The sequence below is a fragment of the Pleurodeles waltl genome, chromosome 5, assembly GCF_031143425.1.
Source record: "Pleurodeles waltl isolate 20211129_DDA chromosome 5, aPleWal1.hap1.20221129, whole genome shotgun sequence".
In the NCBI taxonomy this organism is placed as follows: Eukaryota; Metazoa; Chordata; class Amphibia; order Caudata; family Salamandridae; genus Pleurodeles; species Pleurodeles waltl.
The window spans coordinates 16,494,610-16,520,944 of record NC_090444.1 but is presented as its reverse complement, the minus strand read 5'-3'; the positions used below and the strand labels follow the sequence as shown (position 1 = coordinate 16,520,944).

Genomic DNA, 26,335 nt, shown 5'->3' with positions numbered 1-26,335 from the left:
CACTCACGCACGTCCCTCTCCAGCACACCCACCACCACACCCCGCTCACGTGCAGTCACCACCCCACTACCATTCACACATCCTCTGTGTCCTCTCCCAGTGTGTCTGTGACACCCCCTTTCAAGATACACAAACGCAGGCACACACCCACCCAACAGCCATCCACCTCACGACAGCCTCCAGCACACGCACCTTCACCCAAAGTCAGCAAACGAACACCTCCTACAACCACCACCTCTTCCTCCACTCCCAAACCCCCTCCAGCTACCCATCCCAGTGTGTCAAAAAAACTTTTCCTGTCCAACCTTGACCTCTTTCCCACACCTCCCCCACCCCGTCCGTCTCCTAGGTCCCGAACTAGCACCTCAGCCACAACATCTCCGGGACCAGTGGTGCCTGTAGTCACCGGAATCTGGAGTGCACCGGCGACCAGGGCAGGCAGTGTGGCACGGAGCTACAGCACAGACAGTCCCCCACCTGTGAAGCATCAGAAGTTGGCCAGTGCCCGGCGGGAGATGGGGAAGACTCCAGCCACCAAAGCCGCTCCCAGGGGTCCCGGTGGGAGTGTGGACTCAGCTGTGACACCCTCCAAGGTGGGGAAGGGTCACAAGAAACCAGGAAAGTCTGGGAAGAGCAGCATGGCGGAGAAGACCGCCATCATCCCCGCTGCCCAGGAGGCCACCTGCAGCACCAGTCCAGCTGCCCAGGACAGGACCGCCAGCAGGATGAAAAACTCTGGGCACAAAGCCCCCTCCAGAACCAGTGGAGACTGTCATCCACTACCTCTGTCCTTAGCAGGATGAAGCTCTCTGGGCACAAAGCCCCCTCCAGAACCAATGGAGTATCACATCCACTACCTCTGTCCTTGGCAGGATGAAGCACTCTGTGCACAAAGCCCCCTCCAGAACCAGTGGAGTATCACATCCACTACCTCAGTCCTTGGCATGATGAAGCACTCTGGGCACAAAGCCTCCTCCAGAACCAGTGGAGTATCACATCCACTACCTCTGTCCTTGGCAGGATGAAGCACTCTGGGCACAAGGCTCCCTCCAGAACCAGTGGAGACTGTCATCCACTTGAGAGACTGTGGCTTTACACTCCCCAGGATTGAACAGTGGGCAAACCACCCACTGTAGAGACTTGTAAGACTGTGGCTTTGCAGTCCCCAGGATTGAACAGTGGGCAACCCACCCACTGTAGAGACTTGTGAGACTGTGGCTTTGCACTCACCACGATTGAACAGTGGGCAACCCACCCACTGTAGAGACTTGTGAGACTGTGGCTTTGCAGTCCCCAGGATTGAACAGTGGGCAAACCACCCACTGGAGAGACTTGTGAGACTGTGGCTTTGCACTCCCCAGGATTGAACAGTGGGCATGTGGCCCCCTCCTGGATTTGGCGTCGTGCACTCAAGCGGCTGAGGTGCCCCCCGTTTGCCTCCCCCTGAGGTGCCTGCTTAGTTGCTCTCTGATGCCCCTCCAGTGTTCTCTCCGTCATGGTCAGGGATCTTGTGGGGCCTCGCCCATACCGTGTGGTCCCAGTGTTCCACAGACTTTATTAGAGCACTACCTGGACTACTATGCTTGGTATATATTTTGTACATGGTGTATATATATGTTTCTGCCTACTTGCTTTTAATATATTACAATGGTTACACTCATTTTCTATTGTCTTTGCATTCTTCCAGGGGGTTTGGTGGGTGTAACTGTGATGTATTGATATGCATTAGTGTGCGTGTTGTGGTGGGTGAGGGTGGGGGTGTTGCGTGTCCCTGTTTTTTTCCTCCCCTGTGTCGCAGGTGCAGTACTCACCGTGGTCTTCGCCGCCGGCGTTCGTGCTCCTGGTAGAGGAGCAGGAAGACTATTGCAGGTAGAATTTGGAGTTCCGGATCCATGGCGTCCTCGTTCCTCGTGGGGTGTGCAGAGGTGAGCATTTTTCCTTCGGGATTCCTGTTTCCGCCGTGTTTTTATCCGCGGTGAATCCGCCCCAGAAAAGGTGGCGGATTGGCCTGTCATAATAGTGTGGGCGGTACATTGTCTCCCGCCTGTCTGTTGGCGGTGACCGCCGTGCTGTTTGTTTGTACCGCCGTGGCGGTCGGAGTGTTAAAGTGGCTGTCTTTGTTGGCAGTTTTCGCCACGGTCGTAATTGCTCATTTTTTACCGCCGGCCTGTTGGCGGTCTTACCGCCGCTTTAACACTGACCGCCAGGGTTGTAATGACCACCTTAATTTGGACTCACAGGGAAGCCAAGATTATGCATGCTAGCTGGTCTCGTCCAGGCACACGGTTCCCGTGTGCCCTGGACGAGACCAGCTCGTCCTGAACTTGGCCCATCATGGGCCCCCCACCCACACCCCTCCATCAGGGGTGAAAGGGGAATCGCTAATATTATTCGGCCAATCTGTCCCAGGTGGGGCAGGAACCACTAGACACCAGGGATTATTTATTTTATTCATACTTGCGCATAAGAGGAGCGGCCCCTTGGGCAAGGGCCACTCCCCAGGGGGGCAAAGGATTTTTAGGCCATTTGTGCACCCCCCACCCCCCGGGCAGATCGGCCTAATATTGTCAGGCCGATCTGCCCCCGGGGGGGCAGAAAACCACTAGACACCAGTGATAATGTGTTTTTGTTTATTTTATTTTTTTATGTTTGGGGAGCGACCCCTTAGGCAAGGGTCGGTCCGGGTGGGGCCAAAATATTTTTAGGCCATTTCTGCCCCCCCTGGAGGCAGAAACCACTAAACACCAGGGATTATTTATTTTATTCAAACTTGCGCTTAAGGGGAGTGGCCCCTTGGGCAAGAGCCGCTCGCCAGGGGGCCAAATTATTTTTAGGCCATTTCTGCCCTCAGTGGGGGCAGAAAACCACTAGACACCAGGGCTAATTTTTTTTTTGTTTATTTTACTTTTTTTATGTGTGGGGAGCGACCCTTTAGGCAAGGGTCGCTCCCCTGGGGGTCAAATTGTATTTAGGCCATTTCTGCCCCCCTTGGGGGCAGATCAGCCTATTTTTGTTAGGCCAATCAGCCCCCAAGAGGGGCAGAAACCTCTAGACACCATGGATTGGTGTGTGTGTATGTGTGTGTTTTGTTTGTGGGGGGCAGCCCCTTGGGCAAGGGTCGCTCTTTATGGGGGCACATTACTGTTGGCCATAACAGCCCTTCTTGGGGGCAGATTGGCCTATTTTTGGAAGGCCCATCTGCCCCCAAGGGGGGCAGAAAGCCCACCAGGGAAGATTTTTTTCAAAATAAGAGGTTGGGGGTATGGCCATACCCCCACCCCCAAATAAATGGGGCCAAAGTTGTTCTGCCCACCAGTGGGCAGATTGGGCAAGTACCCCGATCCAAATCCCGGGGGGACAGAAAGTCTACTAGATGCCAGGGAATAAAAACAATAAAATAAAATAGTGGGGTGGTGGCTATCAACCAGTATGGGCCTGGTTATGCCCCCACCCGAACTGAAGGGACTAACAGTCTTTCAGCTCTCCCCCGCACATTAAAACATCTTATCCCATGGCAAGCAAGAGGACATTTGATTATTTTTGTTTTTTGTTTTACATTTGGGCCATGAGAGCTTGGTAACTCTCAAAATCGTCCCACTTGGAATGGTCAGGGCTGCACTTTTTTTTTGTTTGGGACGCTGCCATGTAGAAAAATCCACAAGACCTAGACACATCTGAAAACTAAACATCTGGTTGATACTAGGGTGGTGTGCGTCACATGCACCCCTCACCATTTTCTTACCCACAATGTCCTGCAAACCTGCAACTTTGCTGGAAAGCACACATTTTTCCCACATTTTTGTGATGGAACCTTCCGGAATCTGCAGGAATCCACAAAATTCCTACCACCCAGCATTGACTCATCTATACCGATAAAAATTCTGCCCCACTTGTCAGCCTAAAAATGTTTTTTTCAAACTACTGTTTTGGACCCACTTTGGTTCCCCCTCAATTTCGACATGTTTTTGGGTCTTCCCTGTCAAAAACACTTGGCCCACCTACACAAGTGAGGTATCACTTTTACCAGAAGACTAAGAGGAACGTTGGGTGGTAGGAAATTTGTCCCTGGGAAGTGATCCCACACAGAAATGTGGGAAAGATGTGATTTTTTTAGCTAAATTTGAGGTTTGCTGATGATTCTGGGTAAGAAAACATTGGGGGATCCACGCAAGTCACACTTCCCTGGACTCCCTCGGGTGTCTAGTTTTCAGAAACGTCTGGGTTTGGTAGGTTTTCCTAGATGGCTGCCGAGCCCAGGACCAAAAACGCAGGTGCCCCCACAAAAACAGTTTGTTTTGCATTTGATAATTTTGATGTGTCCAGATAGTGTTTTGGGGAATTTCCTGGTGCGAGCACAAGACCTACCCACACAGATGAGGTACCATTTTTATCAGGAGACTTGGGGGAACGCTGGGTGGAAGGAAATGTGTGGCTCCTCTCAGATTACAGAACTTTCTGCCACCGAAATATGAGGGAAACGTGTTTTTGTAGCCAAATTTTGAGGTTTGCAAAGGATTCTGGGTAACAGAACCTGGCGAGAGCCCCACAAGTCACCCCTTCTTGGATTCCCCTAGGTCTCTAGTTTTCAAAAATGCACAGGTTTGGTAGATTTCCCTAGGTGCCGGCAGAGCTAGAGGCCAAAATCCACAGGTAGGCACTTTGCAAACAACACCTATGTTTTCTGTGGAAAAATGTGACGTGTCCACGTTGTGTTTTGGGGCATTTCCTGACGCGGGCCCTAGACCTGCCCACACAAGTGAGGTACCATTTTTATCGGGAGACTTGGGGAACGCTGGGTGGAAGGAAATTTGTGGCTCCTCACAGATTCCAAAACTTTCTGTCACTGAAATATGAGGAAAAAGTGGGTTTTTTTGCCAAATTTTGAGGTTTGCAAAGGATTCTGGATAACAGAACCTGGTGAGAGCCCCACAAGTCGCCCCATCTTAGATTCCCGTAGGTCTCTAGTTTTCAGAAATGCACAGGTTTGGTAGGTTTCCCTACGTGCCGGCTGAGCTAGAGGCCAAAATCCACAGGTAGGCACTTTGCAAAAAACACCTCTGTTGGCTGTGTAAAAATGTGATGTGTCCACATTGTGTTTTGGGGCATTTCGTGTCGCGGGCACTAGGCCTACCCACACAAGTGAGGTATCATTTTTATCGAGAGACTTGGAGGAATGCTGGGTGGAAGGAAGTTTGTGGCTCCTCTCAGATTCCAGAACTTTCTGTCACCGAAATGTGAGGAAAAAGTGTTTTTTTAGCCAAAGTTTGAGGTTTGCAAAGGATTCTGGGAAAAAGAACCAGGTGAGAGCCCCACAAGTCACCGCATCTTGGATTCCCCTGGGCATCTTGGATTCCCCTAGGTCTAGTTTTAAAAAATGCACAGGTTTGGTAGGTTTCCCTAGGTGCCGGCTGAGCTAGAGGCCAAAATCCACAGGTAGGCACTTTGCAAAAAAACACCTCTGTTTTCTTTGGGAAAATGGGATGTGTCCACGTTGTGTTTTGGGGCATTTCCTGTTGCAGGCGCTAGGCCTACCCACACAAGTGAGGTACCATTTTTATCTGGAGACTTGGGGGAACACAGAATATCAAAACAAGTGTTATTGCCCCTTGTCGTTCTCTACATTTTTTCCTTCCAAATGTAAGACAGTGTGTAAAAAAGACGTCTATTTGAAAAATGCCCTGTAATGCACTTGCTAGGATGGGCACCCCAGAATTCAGAGATGTGCAAATAGCCACTGCTCCTCAACACCTTATCTTGTGCGCATTTTGGAAATACAAAGGTTTTCTTGATACCTATTTTTCACTCTTTATATTTCAGCAAATGAATTGCTGTATACCCTGTATAGAATGAAAACCCACTGCAAGGTGCAGCTCATTTATTGGCTCTGGGTACTTAGGGTTCTTGATGAACCTACAAGCCCTATATATCCCCACAACCAGAAGAGCCCAGCAGACGTAACAGTATATTGCTTTCAAAAATCTGATATTGCAGGAAAAAGTTACATAGTAAAACATAGAGAGAGAATTGCTGTTTTTTTCACCTCAATTTCAATATATTTTTAGTTCAGTTGTTATTTTCTGTAGGAAACCCTTGTAGGATCTACACAAATTACTCATTGCTGAATTCAGAATTTTGTCCACTTTTCAGAAATGTTTAGGTTCCTGGGATTCAGGATTGGTTTCATACCCATTTCTGTCACTGACTGGAAGGAGGCTGAAAGCACAAAAAATCATAAACATGGGGTATGTCCCAGAAAAATGCCAAAATTGTGTTGAAAAATTGGGTTTTCTGATTCACGCCTGCCTGTTCCTGAAAGCTTGGAAGCTGGTGATTTTATCACCGCAAACCCTTTGTTGATGCCCTTTTCAGGGAAAAAAAACACAAGCCTTCTTCTGCAGCCCTTTTCCCCCATTTTTTTTTTTTTTAAACGACATTTTCACTGTATTTTGGCTAATTTCTTGGTCTCCTTCAGGTGACCCACAAAGTCTGGGTACCTATAGAATCCCTAGGCTGTTGGGAAAAATGGACGCAAAGTTGGCGCGGGTAGTTTATGTGGACAAAAAGTTACGAGGGCCTAAGCGCACCCTGCCCCAAAAAGCCAAAAAAGGCCTGGCACCTGAGGGGGAAAAGGCCTGGCAGCAAAGGGGTTAAATACCATGTCTCCGCATTCTTCAGCTTCCATCTAGCTCACTAGACCTCTACTGGGATGGTTGTTACCTTTTCAAAGAATCTGAAGTACAGGTGGTAGTTCTGAAAATAAATCTAAAACATGTACACCCTGATTTACCGTCACCCTTATACCCAAACAGAAGTCTCCTAGTGTATCTGGACATGCAAAGTGTTATAGAAAGTTGGACACCCCTGACGGAGCCCCAAAGTCTGTGGTACAAATAGTGAAGCTGAGCGGATGCACAGAGCACTCGCATGGGCAGGCTATGGAGGGACCTGCTTTGTCCTCCAGACTGAAAGACCAGGGATCACTTCCAGATTACAACAGGATCTAGTTCTCGCAACATAAGAATAAAGACAGAAGCCATGTTCCTTGACATCCTCTGAAGGGCAGTTTATCTAAGGTGATCAGGTGTACTCCTTTCTACATCTTGTCTTCCATGCTTTGTAGTATGCACCTTGCCCACATCTCATCCTCCTTCCTTCCTCTGCTGAGTCTTCAAACCTGACATTAACATCAACAGTCAATCCCCCTCATAGAGCTGGAAGGGGTCAATAAACCAAAGTACCCCCGAGTCCCAGCCTTGCACCCAATCACAGATTCATCTATCCATGTCCTGCCTCTTTGTCAACTGCTCCTCTCCCTGTGTCACCTGCTCCTCTCCCTGTGTCACCTGCTCCCCTCCCTGTGTCCCCTGCTCCTCTCTTTGCATATACCTCTGCTCCTCTCTCTATCACCTGCTCCTCTCCCTGTGTCACGTTCTCCTCTCCCTGCATCTACCTCTGCTCCTCTCCCTGTGTCACCTGCGCCTCTCCCTGTGTCACCTGCTCCACTCCCAGCATGTGCCTCTGCTCCTCTCCCTGCATCTACCTCTGCTCCTCTCCCTGTGTTATCTGCTCCTCTCCCTGCACGTACGGCTGCTCCTCTCCCTGTGTCACCTGCTCCTCTCCCTGCATGTACCTCTGCTCCCCTCCCTGTATCATCTGCTCCTCTCGCTTTGTCCCCTGGTCTTCTCCCTGCATGTACCGACGCTCCTCTCACTGTGTCACCTGCTCCTCTACCTGCATGTACCTCTGGTCCTCACCCTGTATTATCTGCTCTTCTCCCTGTGTCACACGGTCCTCTCCCTGCATGTACGGCTGCTCCTCGCCCTGAGTCACCTGCTTCCCTCCCTGCATGTACCTCTGCTCCCCTCCCTGTGTCACCTGCTCCTCTCCCTGTGTCACCTGCTCCTCTCCCTGTGTCACCTGCTCCTCTCTCTGCATGTACCTCTGCTCCTCTTCATGTCTCGCCTGCTCTTCTTCCTGTGTCACCTGCTCCTCTCCCTGTGTGTACCTCTGCTCCCCTTCCTGTGTCACCTGCTCCTCTCCCTGTGTCATCTGCTCCTCTTCCTGTGTCACCTGCTCCTCTCCCTGCATGTACCTCTGCTCCTCTCCCCGTGTCACCTGCTCCCCTCCCTGTGTCACCTGCTCCTCTCCCTGTGTTACCTGCTCCTCTCCCTGTGTGTACCTCTGCTCCTCTCCCTGTCACCTGCTCCTCTCCCTGCATGTATCTCTGCTCCTCTCCCTGTGTCACACGGTCCTCTCCCTGCATGTACGGCTGCTCCTCTCCCTGTGTCACCTGCTCCTCTCCCTACATGTCCCTCTGCTCCTCTCCCTGTGTCGCCTGCTCCTCTCCCTGTGTCACCTGCTCCTCTCCCTGCATGTACCTCTATTCCTCTCCCTCTGTCACCTGCTCTTCTCCCTGTGTCACCTGCTCTTCTCCCTGTGTCACCTGCTACCATCCCTGTGTCACCTGCTCCTCTCCCTGTGTCACCTGCTCCTCTCCCTGTGTGTACCTCTGCTCCTCTCCCTGTGTCACCTGCTCCTCTCCCTGCATATACCTCTGGTCCTCACCCTGTGTTATCTGCTCCTCTCCCTGTTTCACCTGCTCCTCTCCCTGTGTGTACCTCAGCTCCTCTCCCTGTGTCACCTGCTCCTCTCCCTGTGTCACTTGCTCCTCTCCCTGTGTCTCCTGCTCTTCTCCATGTGTCACCTCCTCCCCTCCCTGTATCACCTTCTCCTCTCTCTGTGTCACCTGCTCCTCTCCCTGTGTGTAACTCTGCTCCTCTCCCTGTCACCTGCTCCTCTCCCTGCATGTACCTCTGCTCTTTTCCCTGTGTCACACGGTCCTCTCCCTGCATGTACGGCTGCTCCTCGCCCTGAGTCATCTGCTTCTCTCCCTGTGTCACCTGCTCCTCTCCCTGCATGTACCTCTGCTCCTCTGCCTGTGTCACCTGCTCCTCTCCCTGTGTGTAACTCTGCTCCTCTCCCTGTCACCTGCTCCTCTCCCTGCATGTACCTCTGCTCTTTTCCCTGTGTCACACGGTCCTCTCCCTGCATGTACGGCTGCTCCTCGCCCTGAGTCATCTGCTTCTCTCCCTGTGTCACCTGCTCCTCTCCCTGCATGTACCTCTGCTCCTCTGCCTGTGTCACCTGCTCCTCTCCCTGCATGTACCTCTGGTCCTCTCCCTGTGTTATCTGCTCCTCTTCCTGTGTCACCTGTTCCCCTCCCTGTGTCACCTGCTTCTCTCCCTGTGTCACCTGCTCCTCTCCCTGTGTCACACAGTCCTCTCCCGGCATGTACGGCTGCTCCCCTCCTTGTGTCACCTGCTCCTCTCCCTGTGTCACCTGCTCCTCTCCCTGCATGTACCTCTGCTCCTCTCCCTGTGTCACCTGCTCCCCTCCCTGTGTCACCTGCTCCTCTCCCTGTGTGTACCTCTGCTCCCCTCCCTGTGTCACCTGCTCCTCTCCCAGTGTCACTTCCTCCTCTCCCTGTGTCACCTGCTCCTCTCTCTGCATGTACCTCTGCTCCACTCCCTGTGTCACCTGCACCCCTCCCTGTGTCACCTGCTCCTCTCCCTTTGTGTAGCTCTGCTCCTCATCCTGTCACCTGCTCCTCTCCCTGCATGTACGTCTGCTCCTCTCCCTGTGTCACACGGTCCTCTCCCTGCATGTACGGCTGCTCCTCTCCCTGTGTCACCTGCTCCTCTCCCTACATGTCCCTCTGCTCCTCTACCCTGTGTCGCCTGCTCCTCTCCGTGTCACCTGCTCCTCTCCCTAAATGTCCCTCTGCTCCCCTCCCTGTATCACCTGCTTCCCTCCCTGCATGTACCTCTGTTCCTCTCCCTGTGTCACCTGCTCTTCTCCCCGTGTCACCTGCTCCTCTCCCTGTGTCGCCTGCTCCTCTCCCTGTTTCACCTGCTCTTCTCCCTGCATGAACCTCTGCCCCTCTCCATGTGTCACCTGCTCTTCTCCCTGTGTCACCTGCTAACCTCCTGTGTCACATGCTCCTCTCCCTCTGTCACCTGCTCCTCTCCCTGTGTCACCTGCTCCTCTCCCTGCATGTACCTCTGGTCCTCTCCCTGTGTTATCTGCTCCTCTCCCTGTGTCACAAGGTCTTCTCCCTTTGGCACCTGCTCCCCTCCCTGTGTCACCTGCTCCTCTCCCTGCATGTACGGGTGCTCCTCTCCCTGTGTCACCTGCTTCCCTCCCTGTGTCACCTGCTCCTCTTACTGTGTCACCTGCTCCTCTCCCTGTGTCACCAGCTACTCTCCCTGCATCACCTGCTCCTCTCCCTGCATGTACCTCTGCTCCTCTCCCTGTGTCATCTGCTCCCCTCCCTGTATCACCTGCTCCTCTCCCTGTCACCTGCTCCTCTCCCTGTCACCTGCTTCTCTCCCTGCATGTATCTCTGCTCCTCGCCCTGTGTCACCTGCTCCCCTCCCTCCATGTACCTCTGCTCCTCTCGCTGTGTTATTTGCTCCCCTCCCTTCATGTTCCTCTGCTCCTCTCCCTCTGTCGCCTGCTCCTCTCCCTGTGTCACCTGCTCCTCTCCCTGTGTGTACCTCTGCTCCCCATCCTGTGTCACCTGCTCTTCTCCCTGTGTCCCCTGGTCTTCTCCCTGTGTCACCTGCTCCTCTTCCTACATGTCCCTCTGCTCCTCTCCCTGTGTCGACTGCTTCTCTCCCTGTGTCACCTGCTCTCCTCCCTGTGTCCCCTGGTCTTCTCCCTGTGTCACCTGCTCCTCTCCCTACATGTTCCTCTGCTCCTCTCCCTACATGTTCCTCTGCTCCTCTACCTGTGTCGCCTGCTCCTCTCCCTGCATATACCTCTGCTCCTCTCCCTGTGTCACCTGCCCCTTTCCCTGTGTCACCTTCCCCTTTCCCTGTGTCACCTGCTCCTCTCTCTGTGTCACATGCTCCTCTCCCTGCATGTACCTCTGCTCCTCTCCCTGTGTCACCTGCTCCCCTCCCTGTGTCACTTGCTCTTCTCCCTGTGTCACCTGCTCCCCTCCCTGTATCACCTGCTTCTCTCCCTGTGTCACCTTCTCCTCTCTCTGTGTCACCTGCTCCTCTCCCTGTGTGTACCTCTGCTCCTCTCCCTGTCACCTGCTCCTCTCCCTGCATGTACCTCTGCTCTTCTCCCTGTGTCGCACGGTCCTCTCCCTGCATGTACGGCTGCTCCTCTCCCTGTGTCACCTGCTTCTCTCCCTGTGTCACCTGCTCCTCTCCCTGTGTCACCTGCTCCTCTCCCTGCATGTACCTCTGCTCCTCTCCCTGTGTCATCTGCCCCCCTCCCTGTATCACCTGCTCCTCTCCTTGTGTGTACCTCTGCTCCCCTCCCTCTGTCACCTGATCCTCTCCCTGTCATCTGCTCCTCTCCCTGTCACCTGCTTCTCTCCCTGCATGTACCTCTGCTCCTCGCCCTGTGTCACCTGCTCCCCTCCCTCCATGTACCTCTGCTCCTCTCCCTGTGTTATTTGCTCCCCTCCCTGCATGTTCCTCTGCTCCCCTCTCTCTGTTGCCTGCTCCTCTCCCTGTGTCACCTGCTCCTCTCCCTGAGTGTACCTCTGCTCCCCTCCCTGTGTCACCTGCTCTTCTCCCTGTGTCCCCTGGTCTTCTCCCTGTGTCACCTGCTCTTCTCCCTGTGTCACCTGCTCCTCTCCCTACATGTCCCTCTGCTCCTCTCCCTGTGTCGCCTGCTCCTCTCCCTGTGTCACCTGCTCCCCTCCCTGTGTCCCCTGGTCTTCTCCCTGTGTCACCTGCTCCTCTCCCTACATGTTCCTCTGCTCCTCTCCCTACATGTTCCTCTGCTCCTCTCCCTGTGTAGCCTGCTCCTCTCCCTGCATATACCTCTGCTCCTCTCCCTGTGTCACCTGCCCCTTTCCCTGTGTCACCTGCTCCTCTCTGTGTCACATGCTCCTCTCCCTGTGTCACCTGCTCCTCTCCCTGCATGTACCTCTGCTCCTCTCCCTGTGTCACCTGCTCCCCTCCCTGTGTCACTTGCTCCTCTCCCTGTGTCTGCTGCTCTTCTCCCTGTGTCACTTGCTCCCCTCCCTTTATCACCTGCTTCTCGCCCTGTGTCACCTTCTCCTCTCTCTGTGTCACCTGCTCCTCTCCCTGTGTGTACCTCTGCTCCTCTCCCTGTCACCTGCTCCTCTCCCTGCATGTACCCCTGCTCTTCTCCCTGTGTCGCACGGTCCTCTCCCTGCATGTACGGCTGCTCCTCTCCCTGTGTCACCTGCTTCTCTCCCTGTGTCACCTGCTCCTCTCCCTGTGTCACCTGCTCCCCTCCCTGTGACCTGCTCCCCTCCCTGTGTCACCTGCTCCCCTCCCTGTGTCACCTGCTCTCCTCCCTGTGTCCCCTGGTCTTCTCCCTGTGTCACCTGCTCCTCTCCCTGTGTCACCTGCTCCCTTCGCTGTGTCCCCTGGTCTTCTCCCTGTGTCACCTGCTCCTCTCCCTGTGTTGCCTGCTCCCCTCCCTGTGTCCCCTGGTCTTATCCCTGTGTCAGCTGCTCCTTTCCCTGCATGTACCTCTGCTCCTTTCCCTGTGTCACTTGCTCTTCTCCCTGCATGTAGCTCTGGTCCTCTCCCTGTGTTATCTGCTCCTCTCCCTGTGTCACCTGCTCCTCTCCCTGTGTGTACCTCTGCTCCTCTCCCTGTGTCACCTGCTCCTCTCCCTGCATGTCCCTCTGCTCCTCTCCCTGTGTCACTTGCTCCTCTCCCTGTGTCTCCTGCTCTTCTCCATGTGTTACCTCCTCCCCTCCCTGTATTACCTGCTCCTCTCCCTGTGACACCTTCTCCTCTCTCTCTGTCACCTGCTCCTCTCCCTGTGTGTACCTCTGCTCCTCTCCCTGTCACCTGCTCCTCTCCCTGCATGTACCTCTGCTCTTCTCCCTGTGTCACACGGTCCTCTCCCTGCATGTACGGCTGCTCCTCGCCCTGAGTCACCTGCTCCTCTCCCTGTGTCACCTGCTCCTCTCCCTGCATGTACCTCTGCTCCTCTCCCTGTGTCACCTGCTCCTCTCCCCGCATGTACCTCTGGTCCTCTCCCTGTCACCTGCTCCTCACCCTGCATGTACCTCTGCTCCCCTCCCTGTGTCACCTGCTCCTCTCCCTGTGTCACCTGCCACTCTCCCTGTGTCACCTGCTCCTCTCCCTGCATGTACCTCTGCTCCTCTCCCTGTGTCACCTGCTCCCCTTCCTGTGTCACCTGCTCCTCTCCCTGTGTGTACCTCTGCTCCCATCCCTGTGTCACCTGCTCCTCTCCCTGCATGTATCTCTGCTCCTCTCCCTCTGTCACCTGCTCCCCTCCCTGTTTCACCTGCTCCTCTCCCTGTGTGTACCTCTGCTCCTCTCCCTGTCACCTGCTCCTCTCCCTGCATGTACGGCTGCTCCTCTTCCTGTGTCACCTGCTCCTCTCCCTACATGTCCCTCTGCTCCTCTCCCTGTGTCACCTGCTCCTCTCCCTACATGTCCCTCTGCTCCCCTCCCTGTATCACCTGCTTCCATCCCTGCATGCACCTCTGTTCCTCTCCCTGTGTCACCTGCTCTTCTCCCTGTGTCACCTGCTCCTCTCCCTGTGTCACCTGCTCCTCTCCCTGTTTCACCTGCTCTTCTCCCTGCATGAACCTCTGCTCTTCTTCATGTCTCACCTGCTCTTCTCCCTGTGTCACCTGCTCCTCTCCCTGTGTCACCTGCTCCTCTCCCTGTGTGTACCTCGGCTCCTCTCCCTGTGTCACCTGCTCCTCTCCCTGTGTCACCTGCTCCTCTCCCTGTGTGTACCTCTGGTCCTCTCCCTGTGTTATCTGCTCCTCTCCCTGTGTCACAAGGTCCTCTCCCTGTGGCTCCTGCTCCTCTCCCTGTGTTATCTGCTCCTCTCCCTGCATGTATGGCTGCTGCTCTCCCTGTGCCACCTGCTCCCCTCCCTGTGTCACCTGCTCCTCTCTCTGTGTCACCTGCTCCTCTCCCTGTGTCACCTGCTCCTCTCCCTGTGTGTACCTCTGCTCCTCTCCCTGTGTCACCTGTTCCTCTCCCTGCATGGACCTCTGCTCCTCTCTATGTGTCACTGTAGGAGGCTTTTGCTGCTGCTGCCACCATGGGTTTCTAAACCCAGTTTCTGTCTCTCCTTCTCTACTTCTAAAGTCTGTCTATCCAAATCCAGCTGTTGCTTCTTGAGCTTCAGTCTGGTTTGTTCCACTCTCAATCTATTGAGCTCCCTTTCTAACAATCTGCCATCAGGGTGGGTGGGAGGGACATGCCTTGAAACAGAAGTATGGTGAGAATGGACAGAAGGAGACCTGTCCCTTACAGAGGCCACCCTAACAGCTTGGCTAACAGAAACATCACTACCAGTATGGTGGGAATAAATGCTTTTGCTATGATGTGAGACAACACTATTTATATGGTGTGGCTCATCATCATTACCAACTATGCTAGACTGTCTAGTAATGGGCAGGCTAGAAAGTTTCTTTCCTGAATCTTTTCCTGGGGACTGTCTCACTGAGGCTCTGCTAATCAGAACCTCAGTGGTTATGCTCTCTCATTTCTTTCAAATTGTCACTAACAGGCTAGTGACCAATTTTACCAATTTACATTGGCTTACTGGAACACCCTTATAATTCCCTAGTATATGGTACTGAGGTACCCAGGGTATTGGGGTTCCAGGAGATCCCTATGGGCTGCAGCATTTCTTTTGCCACCCATAGGGAGCTCTGACAATTCTTACACAGGCCTGCCACTGCAGCCTGAGTGAAATAACGTCCACGTTATTTCACAGCCATTTTACACTGCACTTAAGTAACTTATAAGTCACCTATATGTCTAACCTTTACCTGGTAAAGGTTAGGTGCAAAGTTACTTAGTGTGAGGGCACCCTGGCTCTAGCCAAGGTGCCCCCACATGGTTCAGAGCCAATTCCCTGAACTTTGTGAGTGCGGGGACACCATTACACGCGTGTACTACATATAGGTCACTACCTATATGTGGCTTCACAATGGTAACTCCGAATATGGCCATGTAACATGTCTATGATCATGGAATTGCCCCCTCTATGCCATCCTGGCATAGTTGGCACAATCCCATGATCCCAGTGGTCTGTAGCACAGACCCTGGTACTGCCAAACTGCCCTTCCTGGGGTTTCACTGCAGCTGCTGCTGCTGCTGCCAACCCCTCAGACAGGCATCTGCCCTCCTGGGGTCCAGCCAGGCCTGGCCCAGGATGGCAGAACAAAGAACTTCCTCTGAGAGAGGGTGTTACACCCTCTCCCTTTGGAAAATGGTGTGAAGGCAGGGGAGGAGTAGCCTCCCCCAGCCTCTGGAAATGCTTTGTTGGGCACAGATGTGCCCAATTCTGCATAAGCCCGTCTACACCGGTTCAGGGGACCCCTTAGCCCTGCTCTGGCGCGAAACTGGACAAAGGAAAGGGGAGTGACCACTCCCCTGACCTGCACCTCCCCTGGGAGGTGTCCAGAGCTCCTCCAGTGTGCTCCAGACCTCTGCCATCTTGGAAACAGAGGTGCTGCTGGCACACTGGACTGCTCTGAGTGGCCAGTGCCACCAGGTGACGTCAGAGACTCCTTCTGATAGGCTCCTTCAGGTGTTAGTAGCCTATCCTCTCTCCTAGGTAGCCAAACCCTCTTTTCTGGCTATTTAGGGTCTCTGTCTCTGGGGAAACTTTAGATAACGAATGCAAGAGCTCATCCGAGTTCCTCTGCATCTCTCTCTTCACCTTCTGCCAAGGAATCGACTGCTGACCGCGCTGGAAGCCTGCAAAACTGCAACAAAGTAGCTAAGACGACCACTGCAACTCTGTAACGCTGATCCTGCCGCCTTCTCGACTGTTTTCCTGTTTGTGCATGCTGTGGGGGTAGTCTGCCTCCTCTCTGCACCAGAAGCTCCGAAGAAATCTCCCGTGGGTCGACGGAATGTTCCCCCTGCAACCGCAGGCACCAAAAAGCTGCATTACCGGTCCCTTGGGTCTCCTCTCAGCACGACGAGCGAGGTCCCTCGAATCCAGCGACTCTGTCCAAGTGACCCCCACAGTCCAGTGACTCTTCAGTCCAAGTTTGGTGGAGGTAAGTCCTTGCCTCACCTCGCTGGGCTGCATTGCTGGGAACCGCGACTTTTGCAGCTACTCCGGCCCCTGTGCACTTCCGGCGGAAATCCTTTGTGCACAGCCAAGCCTGGGTCCACGGCACTCTAACCTGCATTGCACGACTTTCTAAGTTGGTCTCCGGCGATGTGGGACTCCTTTGTGCGACTTCGGGTGAGCACCGTTTCACGCATCCTCGTAGTGCCTGTTTCTGGCACTTCTCCGGGTGCTACCTGCTGCTGAGAGGGCTCCTTGTCTTGCTCGATGTCCCCTCTCTCTCCTGGTCCAATTTGCGACCTCCTGGTCCCTCCAGGGCCACAGCAGCGTCCAAAAACACTAACCGCACGAGTTGCAGCTAGCAAGGCTTGTTGGCATTCTTTCGGCGGGAAAACACTTCTGCACGACTCTCCACGGCGAGAGGGATCCGTCCACCAAAGGGGAAGTCTCTAGCCCTTTTCGTTCCTGCAGAAACCTCAGCTTCTTCTGTCCAGTAGAAGCTTCTTTGCACCCGCAGCTGGCATTTCCTGGGCATCTGCCCATCTCCGACTTGCTTGTGACTTTTGGACTTGGTCCCCTTGTTCCACAGGTACCCTAGATTGGAAATCCACAGTTGTTGCATTGTTGGTTTGTGTCTTTCCTGCATTATTCCTCTAACACGACTTCTTTGTCTTTAGGGGAACTTTAGTGCACTTTGCACTCACTTTTCAGGGTCTTGGGGAGGGTTATTTTTCTAACTCTCACTATTTTCTAATAGTCCCAGCGACCCTCTACAAGGTCACATAGGTTTGGGGTCCATTCGTGGTTCGCATTCCACTTTTGGAGTATATGGTTTGTGTTGCCCCTATCCCTATGTTTCCCCATTGCATCCTATTGTAACTATACATTGTTTGCACTGTTTTCTAAGACTATACTGCATATTTTTGCTATTGTGTATATATATCTTGTGTATATTTCCTATCCTCTCACTGAGGGTACACTCTAAGATACTTTGGCATATTGTCATAAAAATAAAGTACCTTTATTTTTAGTATAACTGTGTATTGTGTTTTCTTATGATATTGTGCATATGACACTAAGTGGTACTGTAGTAGCTTCACACGTCTCCTAGTTCAGCCTAAGCTGCTCTGCTAAGCTACCATTATCTATCAGCCTAAGCTGCTAGACACCCTATACACTAATAAGGGATAACTGGGCCTGGTGCAAGGTGCAAGTACCCCTTGGTACTCACTACAAGCCAGTCCAGCCTCCTACATCCACTATATGGTTACTTCCCTGTGGGGATGTAAACCACCCTGTTTGAAATTTTTTAGCTAAGCAACAATGTGAAGATGTATTTTCAGAGTTTCTATCAGTAAGTTTTAGTTTAGAGCAGTGGGAATTGTCCACTGAACCTATTTGTAGTGATGGAAATGCCAGACAGGGATGCTGTCTCAGAAAAGCCATAGCTGGGCAAAAACTTTGTCCATATGGCTGGAAGAGAGAACAGGGATGCTGTTTCTCCTGAGTTGGAGCAGGGCAGGGATGCTGTCCTATGAGCTCCACACTAGGGCAGGGATGCTGTCCTAAGTTTTGTGAGGCAGTGCAGGGTTTCTGCACTAAAGTTTCTCTGGGAGGGTTGGAGGGATGCTCCATGTTAACTAAAATGGTGCTCTTTTTCTCACCAATGTTAGTTATCCCACAGAGAGGTACTTCCACCTCAGGGAGTCCAGCTTTGCCAGCTGATGATTCCCTTGGAACAGGTGCCACCCCAGGAGAGGTTTCTCCCACCACAGGAATGGTATCCTGAATGGTAGGGTGGTTAGGGGATACTGTGATACCCTTTTTACCTGTTGATGGAGAGGGATCCTGAGTTTTCAGGCCTTCTCTCCTTTGCTTTTTCATTTCAGTAGAAATGAGAGGGAACAATTCCTCAGGGATGCCCAGCATGGCTGCATGGGCATAAAACTCTACATCAGCCCAACCTGAGGCCTCTAGGTCCTTACCTAAGAGACAATCTACAGGTAAGCTAGGTGATACCACCACCTGCTTAGGGCCAGTAACTCCACCCCAACTAAACTGAATTATAGCTAAGGGAAGAAACTTAGTGGAGTTATGGACATCAATAATCTTATACTGTTGTCCAATGATGTGTTGATCAGGATGCACTAGGTTTTCAGTCACCAAAGTGATACTGGCACCTGTGTCCCTGTAGGCCAAGGCCTCAACACCATTTATTGAAACTGTCTGCCTGTACTTATCCATTGTAAGGGGACAAGCAGCCAGTGTGGCAAGGCCAATGCCACTAGGTGTGACAGAAACTGTCTTGGGACTGACTACCCCAGTTTCTACTATGGACCCATAAGTGAACCCAACTACACCCTTAACTTGACTGTTGCCAGCAGTCCCACCACTAGTACCACTACTGCTAGGGGCACTAGAGCTTGATGTATTAGTGGTGGTAGGCTCAGGGGGCTTACCTGGACAGGACTTATCCCCTGGCCTATGGCCTCTATTTTTACACACAAAGCACCAAGGCTTTTTAAATTGTGTAGGTTGAGAAGAAGAGGAAGAATTAGTTTTATCCCCACCCCCTGAAGAGTGTTTAAGATTTGAAGTGGGATCTTTGGTTTTACCCTTGTCCCCATGCTTATCTTGAGATTTTTCACCATCTTTCTTCTTAATGTTCTCTTTGTCACCCCCTGTATGAACTTTTCTGTTCACCCTTGTTCTGACCCATTTGTCTGCCTTCTTTCCCAATTCTTGGGGAGAGGTCAGATCAGAGTCCACCAAGTACTGGTGCAACAAATCAGACACACAATTATTAAGAATATGCTCTCTCAGGATCAAGTTATACAGGCTGTCATAATCAGTAACTTTACTGCCATGTAACCACCCCTCCAAGGCCTTCACTGAATGGTCAATGAAATCAACCCAGTCTTGTGAAGACTCCTTTTTGGTCTCTCTGAACTTTATCCTGTATTGTTCAGTGGTTAAGCCATAACCATCCAGGAGTGCATTCTTAAGAACTTGGAAATTATTAGCATCATTTTCTTTCACAGTAAGGAGCCTATCCCTACCTTTTCCACTAAATGATAGCCATAGGATAGCAGCCCACTGCCTTTGAGGGACATCCTGTACAACACAGGCCCTCTCAAGTGCAGCAAACCACTTGTTAATGTCATCCCCCTCCTTATAAGGGGGAACTATCTTGTGCAGATTCCTGGAATCATGCTCTTTTGCAGGATGACTATGGGGAATACTGCTGCTGCCACCATGGGTATCTAAACCCAACTTCTGTCTTTCTTTCTCTAGTTCAAAAGACTGTCTATCCAAATCCAGCTGTTGCTTTTTAAGCTTCAGTCTGGTTTGTTCCACTCTCAACTTGTTGAGTTCCCTCTCTAACATTCTGTCATCAGGGTTGGTGGGAGGGACATTCTTAGACACAGAAGAATGAACAGAAGGAGACCTGTCCCTTACAGAAGCCACCCTAACAGCTTGGCTAACAGAAACATCACTACCAGTATGGTGAGAATAAATGCTTTTGCTATGATGTGAGACAACACTATTTGCATGGTGTGGCTCATCATCATTACCAACTATGCTAGACTGTCTAGTAATGGGCAGGCTTGGAAGTTTCTTTCCTGAATCTTTTCCTGGGGGAGTCCCTGGATCAGATTGGGAACCATTTGCTATTTTTTCAACAGATGTGGCCCCTATGGCCTTATCTTGTTCTCTAAGCATGTTAAGCAATAATTCCAAAGAAGGATTCTTCCCTACACTCAAACCTCTCTCTATGCAGAGTCTCCTTGCTCCTTTCCAGCTAAGGTGATCATATGCAAGTTTGGACAGATCAACCTTTTGGCCTGTGCCAGACATTTTTAGAGAGAGTTAAAGTGATAGAAAAAGAGAAAAAAGTTTTCAGAACTTTTTAGAAAGACAGAAAAAAAACTTTTTAAACTTTTAAGAACTTTTTGAAAGTTTAGAAGTACTTTTCAGCACTTAGAAAAGAGTGAAAAGAGGAAATGCAAAACCTTTTGGCTATTTGTATATACACTGAACTTGTTTTGTATATTTTTCTCTTATGAAAAGTACAATGACAAGAGTGGTAAGTAGTCTCAAAGCACTTATCCCACCGCTGCACAACCAATGTAGGAGGCTGGACTGGCTTGTAGTGAGTACCAAGGGGTACTTGCACCTTGCACCAGGCCCAGTTATCCCTTATTAGTGTATAGGGTGTCTAGCAGCTTAGGCTGATAGATAATGGTAGCTTAGCAGAGCAGCTTAGGCTGAACTAGGAGACGTGTGAAGCTACTACAGTACCACTTAGTGTCATATGCACAATATCATAAGAAAACACAATACACAGTTATACTAAAAATAAAGGTACTTTATTTTTATGACAATATGCCAAAGTATCTTAGAGTGTACCCTCAGTGAGAGGATAGGAAATATACACAAGATATATATACACAATAGCAAAAATATGCAGTATAGTCTTAGAAAACAGTGCAAACAATGTATAGTTACAATAGGATGCAATGGGGAAACATAGGGATAGGGGCAACACAAACCATATACTCCAAAAGTGGAATGCGAACCACGAATGGACCCCAAACCTATGTGACCTTGTAGAGGGTCACTGGGACTATTAGAAAATAGTGAGAGTTAGAAAAATAACCCTCCCCAAGACCCTGAAAAGTGAGTGCAAAGTGCACTAAAGTTCCCCTAAGGACAAAGAAGTTGTGTTAGAGGAATAATGCAGGAAAGACACAAACCAACAATGCAACAACTGTGGATTTCCAATCTAGGGTACCTGTGGAACAAGGGGACCAAGTCCAAAAGTCACAAGCAAGTCGGAGATGGGCAGATACCCAGGAAATGCCAGCTGCGGGTGCAAAGAAGCTTCTACTGGACAGAAGAAGCTGAGGTTTCTGCAGGAACGAAAAGGGCTAGAGACTTCCCCTTTGGTGGACGGATCCCTCTCGCCGTGGAAAGTCGCGCAGAAGTGTTTTCCCGCCGAAAGAACGCCAACAAGCCTTGCTAGCTGCAAATCGTGCGGTTAGCGTTTTTGGACGCTGCTGTGGCCCTGGAGGGACCAGGAGGTCGCAAATTGGACCAGGAGAGAGAGGGGACGTCGAGCAAGACAAGGAGCCCTCTCAGCAGCAGGTAGCACCCGGAGAAGTGTCAGAAACAGGCACTACGAGGATGCGTGAAACTGTGCTCATCCGAAGTCGCACAAAGGAGTCCCACGTCGCCGGAGACCAACTTAGAAAGTCGTGCAATGCAGGTTAGAGTGCCGTGGACCCAGGCTTGGCTGTGCACAAAGGATTTCCGCCGGAAGTGCACAGGGGCCGGAGTAGCTTCAAAAGTCACGGTTCCCAGCAATGCAGCCCAGCGAGGTGAGGCAAGGACTTACCTCCACCAAACTTGGACTGAAGAGTCACTGGACTGTGGGGGTCACTTGGACAGAGTCGCTGGATTCGAGGGACCTCGCTCGTCGTGCTGAGAGGAGACCCAAGGGACCGGTAATGCAGCTTTTTGGTGCCTGCGGTTGCAGGGGAAGATTCCGTCCACCCACGGGAGATTTCTTTGGAGCTTCTGGTGCAGAGAGGAGGCAGACTACCCCCACAGCATGCACAAACAGGAAAACAGTCGAGAAGGCGGCAGGATCAGCGTTACAGAGTTGCAGTAGTCGTCTTAGCTACTTTGTTGCAGTTTTGCAGGCTTCCAGCGCGGTCAGCAGTCGATTCCTTGGCAGAAGGTGAAGAGAGAGATGCAGAGGAACTCGGATGAGCTCTTGCATTCGTTATCTAAAGTTTCCCCAGAGACAGAGACCCTAAATAGCCAGAAAAGAGGGTTTGGCTACCTAGGAGAGAGGATAGGCTACTAACACCTGAAGGAGCCTATCAGAAGGAGTCTCTGACGTCACCTGGTGGCACTGGCCACTCAGAGCAGTCCAGTGTGCCAGCAGCACCTCTGTTTCCAAGATGGCAGAGGTCTGGAGCACACTGGAGGAGCTCTGGACACCTCCCAGGGGAGGTGCAGGTCAGGGGAGTGGTCACTCCCCTTTCCTTTGTCCAGTTTCGCGCCAGAGCAGGGCTAAGGGGTCCCCTGAACCTGTGTAGACTGGCTTATGCAGAATTGGGCACATCTGTGCCCAACAAAGCATTTCCAGAGGCTGGGGGAGGCTACTCCTCCCCTGCCTTCACACCATTTTGCAAAGGGAGAGGGTGTAACACCCTCTCTCAGAGGAAGTTCTTTGTTCTGCCATCCTGGGCCAGGCCTGGCTGGACCCCAGGAGGGCAGATGCCTGTCTGAGGGGTTGGCAGCAGCAGCAGCTGCAGTGAAACCCCAGGAAGGGCAGTTTGGCAGTACCAGCGTCTGTGCTACAGACCACTGGGATCATGGGATTGAGCCAACTATGCCAGGATGGCATAGAGGGGGCAATTCCATGATCATAGACATGTTACATGGCCATATTCGGAGTTACCATTGTGAAGCCACATATAGGTAGTGACCTATATGTAGTACACGCGTGTAATGGTGTCCCCGCACTCACAAAGTTCAGGGAATTGGCTCTGAACCATGTGGGGGCACCTTGGCTAGTGCCAGGGTGCCCTCACACTAAGTAACTTTGCACCTAACCTTTACCAGGTAAAAGTTAGACATATAGGTGACTTATAAGTTACTTAAGTGCAGTGTAAAATGGCTGTGAAATAACGTGGAGGTTATTTCACTCAGGCTGCAGTGGCAGGCCTGTGTAAGAATTGTCAGAGCTCCCTATGGGTGGCAAAAGAAATGCTGCAGCCCATAGGGATCTCCTGGAACCCCAATACCCTGGGTACCTCAGTACCATATACTAGGGAATTATAAGGGTGTTCCAGTAAGCCAATGTAAATTGGTAAAATTGGTCACTAGCCTGTTAGTGACAATTTGAAAGAAATGAGAGAGCATAACCACTGAGGTTCTGATTAGCAGAGCCTCAGTGAGACAGTTAGGCACCACACAGGGAACACATACATATAGGCCACAACCTTATGAGCACTGGGGTCCTGACTAGCAGGGTCCCAGTGACACATAACAAACATACTGAAAACATAGGGTTTTCACTATGAGCACAGGGCCCTGGCTGGCAGGAACCCAGTGAGACAGTGAAAACACCCTTACATACACTCACAAACAGGCCAAAAGTGGGGGTAACAAGGCTAGAAAGAGGCTACTTTCTCACAGTCACCTGCTCCCCTCCCTGTGTCACCTGCTCCTCTCCCTGTGTCACCTGCTCCTCTCCCTGTGTGTACCTGCTCCTCTCCCTGTGTGTACCTGCTTCTCTCCCTGCATGTGCCTCTGGTCCTCTCCCTACATGTCCCTCTGCTCCTCTCCCTGCATGTACCTCTGCTCCTCTCCCTGTGTTATCTGCTCCTCTCCCTGTGTCACACGGTCCTCTCCCTGTGTGTAGCTCTGCTCCTCTTCCTGTGTCACCTGCTCCTCTCCCTGCATGCCTCTGCTCCTCTCCCTGTGTCACCTGCTCCCCTCCCTCTGTCACCTGCTCCTCTCCCTGTGTCACCTGCTCCTCTCCCTGTGTCACCTGCTCCTCTCTCTGTGTCACCTGCTCCTCTCCCTGTGTGTAGCTCTGCTCTTTCTGTGTCACCTGCTCCTCTCCCTGCATGTACCTCTGCTCCTCTCCCTGTGTCACACGGTCCTCTCCCTGCATGTACGGTTGCTCCTCTACCTGAGTCACCTGCTCCCCTCCCTCTGTCACCTGCTCCTCTCCCTGTGTCACCTGCTCCTCTCCCTGTGTCACCTGCTCCTCTCTCTGTGTCACCTGCTCCTCTCCTTGTGTGTACCTCTGCTCCTCTCCCTGTCACATTCTCCTCTCCCTGCATGTACCTCTGTCGCTATCCCTGTGTCACATGGTCCTCTCCCTGCATGTACGGCTGCTCCTCGCCCTGTGTCACCTGCTTCCCTCCCTGCATGTACCACTGCTCCTCTCCCTGTGTCATCTGCTCTTCTCCCTGTATCACCTGCTCCTCTACCTGTGTCACCTGCTCCACTCCTTGTGTGTACCTCTGCTCCTCTCGCTGTGACCTGCTCCTCTCCCTGTGTCACTTGCTCCTCTCCCTGCGTGTACCTCTGCTCCTTTCCCTGTGTTATTTGCTCCCCTCCCTACATGTCCCTCTGCTTCCCTCCCTGTGTCACCTTGTCTTCTCCTCGTGTTCCCTGGTCTTCTCCCTGTGTCACTTGCTCCTCTCCCTACATGTCCCTCTGCTCCTCTCCCTACATGTTGCTCTGCTCCTCTCCCTACATGTTCCTCTGCTCCTCTCCCTGTGTCGCTTGCTCCTCTCTCTGTGTCTCCTGCTCTTCTCCCTGTGTCTCCTGCTCCTCTCCCTGCATGTACGGTGCTCCTCTCCCTGTGTCTCCTGCTCCTCTCCCTGCATGTACCTCTGCTGCTCTCCCTGTGTTTCCTGCTCCCCTCTCTGTGTCACCTGCTCCTCTCCCTGTTCATCCTCTTCTCTCTGTACCTCTTCTTCTACCTGTACATCCTCCTCTCCTTGTACCTCCTCCACTCCCTGTACCTTCTCTCCCTGTACCTCCTCTTCTCTCACTGTACATCCGCCTCTCCCTGTACCTCCTCTTCTCTCCCTGTACCTCCTCTTCTCTCCCTGTACATCCGCCTCTCCCTGTACCTCCTCTTCTCTCCCTGTACATCCACCTCTCCTTGTACCTCCTCTTCTCTCCCTGTACCTCCTCTTCTCTCCCTGTACATCCGCCTCTCCCTGTACCTCCTCTTCTCTCCCTGTACATCCGCCTCTCCCTGTACCTCCTCTTCTCTCCCTGTACCTCCTCTTCTCTCCCTGTACATCCGCCTCTCCCTGTACCTCCTCTTCTCTCCCTTTACATCCGCCTCTCCCTGTACCTCCTCTTCTCTCCCTGTACCTCCTCTTCTCTCCCTGTACATCCACCTCTCCGTGTACCTCCTCCAGTCGCTGTACCTTCTCTCCCTGTACCTCCTCTTCTCTCCCAGTACATCCGCCTCTCCCTGTACCTCCTCTTCTCTCCCTGTACCTCCTCTTCTCTCCCAGTACATCCGCCTCTCCCTGTACCTCCTCTTCTCTCCCTGTACCTCCTCTTCTCTCCCTGTACATCCACCTCTCCTTGTACCTCCTCCAGTCGCTGTACCTTCTCTCCCTGTACCTCCTCTTCTCTCCCTGTACCTGCTCCTCTCTCACTGTACCTCCTCATCTGCTCGTGTTTTCCTCCTCCTAAGCTACACATCTGGGCAGGTGGCATCTCTCCTCTGCTTCTCCTCCTCTCTCCTTGTGTGCCCTCCCCCTCCCCTGACTCTCCTCTCCATCTACCTCCACCCCTCCTGTGGAGCCATAACTCAGGGCTCTGATCACTTCCCCTTCCTCCTGCCAGGATGCTTCCTCTTTCTGTGCTAGCTAGGGAGGTCACTGGAGCTGAGAGGAAGCTATTTCTGTTCTCATTTCACGAGGCTGGTTCTGACAGGCTCATTTGCTGCTCAAGATACAAAATAAACCTCTGTGTCCTCACCTGTCTGCGGCAGAAGAAGAGCCTTTTCCAGTCACTGTGTTCAGATAAACCCCCTCTCAGCCTCTGGGCTTTCCACAGCCACTTCACGTGTCTCAGCCTCTGGGTTTTCCACAGTCACTTCACGTGTCTCAGCCTCTGAACCTGCACTGATAGTTATTTGCAGGATGCTCGTCATTTATCTGACTTTAGGTCGCGCCCCCCATCCTCTGAGCATGCGCAGATGAGGTTATGTCTGCAGGATTCTTGGGAGGACTGGGGGCTTCGGATTATGCTTCTCTGTCTTCACTGTTTATTTTACAACAGCCCACCAAACTGAACTTTAAACAAAAACCTCATCACCAGTTACACTCACACGGCCACCCATGGAGCACCAGCCCTACAGGACCTCCTTGCAGTCAATTCACTCCCTCTCTCTTTGCTGCTGCAGCCGTGCTTAAGGGATCCGATGTTGTGACTAACCATATTTACAAGTGATTGTTATTTGTGCTAATTGCTTTATTTGTGCTTCATCTTGGGACAGTGTAGCTGTGATCCGCGTGCGCTCCTGTTGCAGCGGGAGCCGGAGCATTAGGGGCGCTCTCCGCCCTGCACACGGGGACGGGTCACTCTTTCTACCCCCACTATGTGCGGAGAGCCGGAGGGGCCCTTCTCCGATCAGCTGTCCGTGCAGTGCGCCCTCCCAGGAGCGGGTCTTCTAGGCCCCTGAACGCCCGACGGGGCA

The 26,335-nt window shown here is 52.2% G+C and overlaps 2 protein-coding genes across 2 annotated transcripts in view; both read right to left on the bottom strand.

Moving 5' to 3' along the window:
- LOC138295290 (zinc finger protein 420-like) overlaps nt 1-25,795 on the bottom strand; it is a 94,077-nt gene extending 68,282 nt beyond the window's left edge. Inside the window, exon 1 of the mRNA XM_069233495.1 lies at nt 25,615-25,795. The gene's annotated coding sequence lies outside the window, so the exon portion shown is untranslated. The remainder of the gene's footprint in view (nt 1-25,614) is intronic.
- Nucleotides 24,662-25,147, bottom strand: LOC138296929 (octapeptide-repeat protein T2-like). Its single transcript, XM_069236450.1, has one exon. The coding sequence runs from the start codon at nt 25,145-25,147 to the stop codon at nt 24,662-24,664; it is 486 nt and encodes a 161-aa protein (XP_069092551.1).
- Nucleotides 25,796-26,335: the final 540 nt, after the last annotated feature.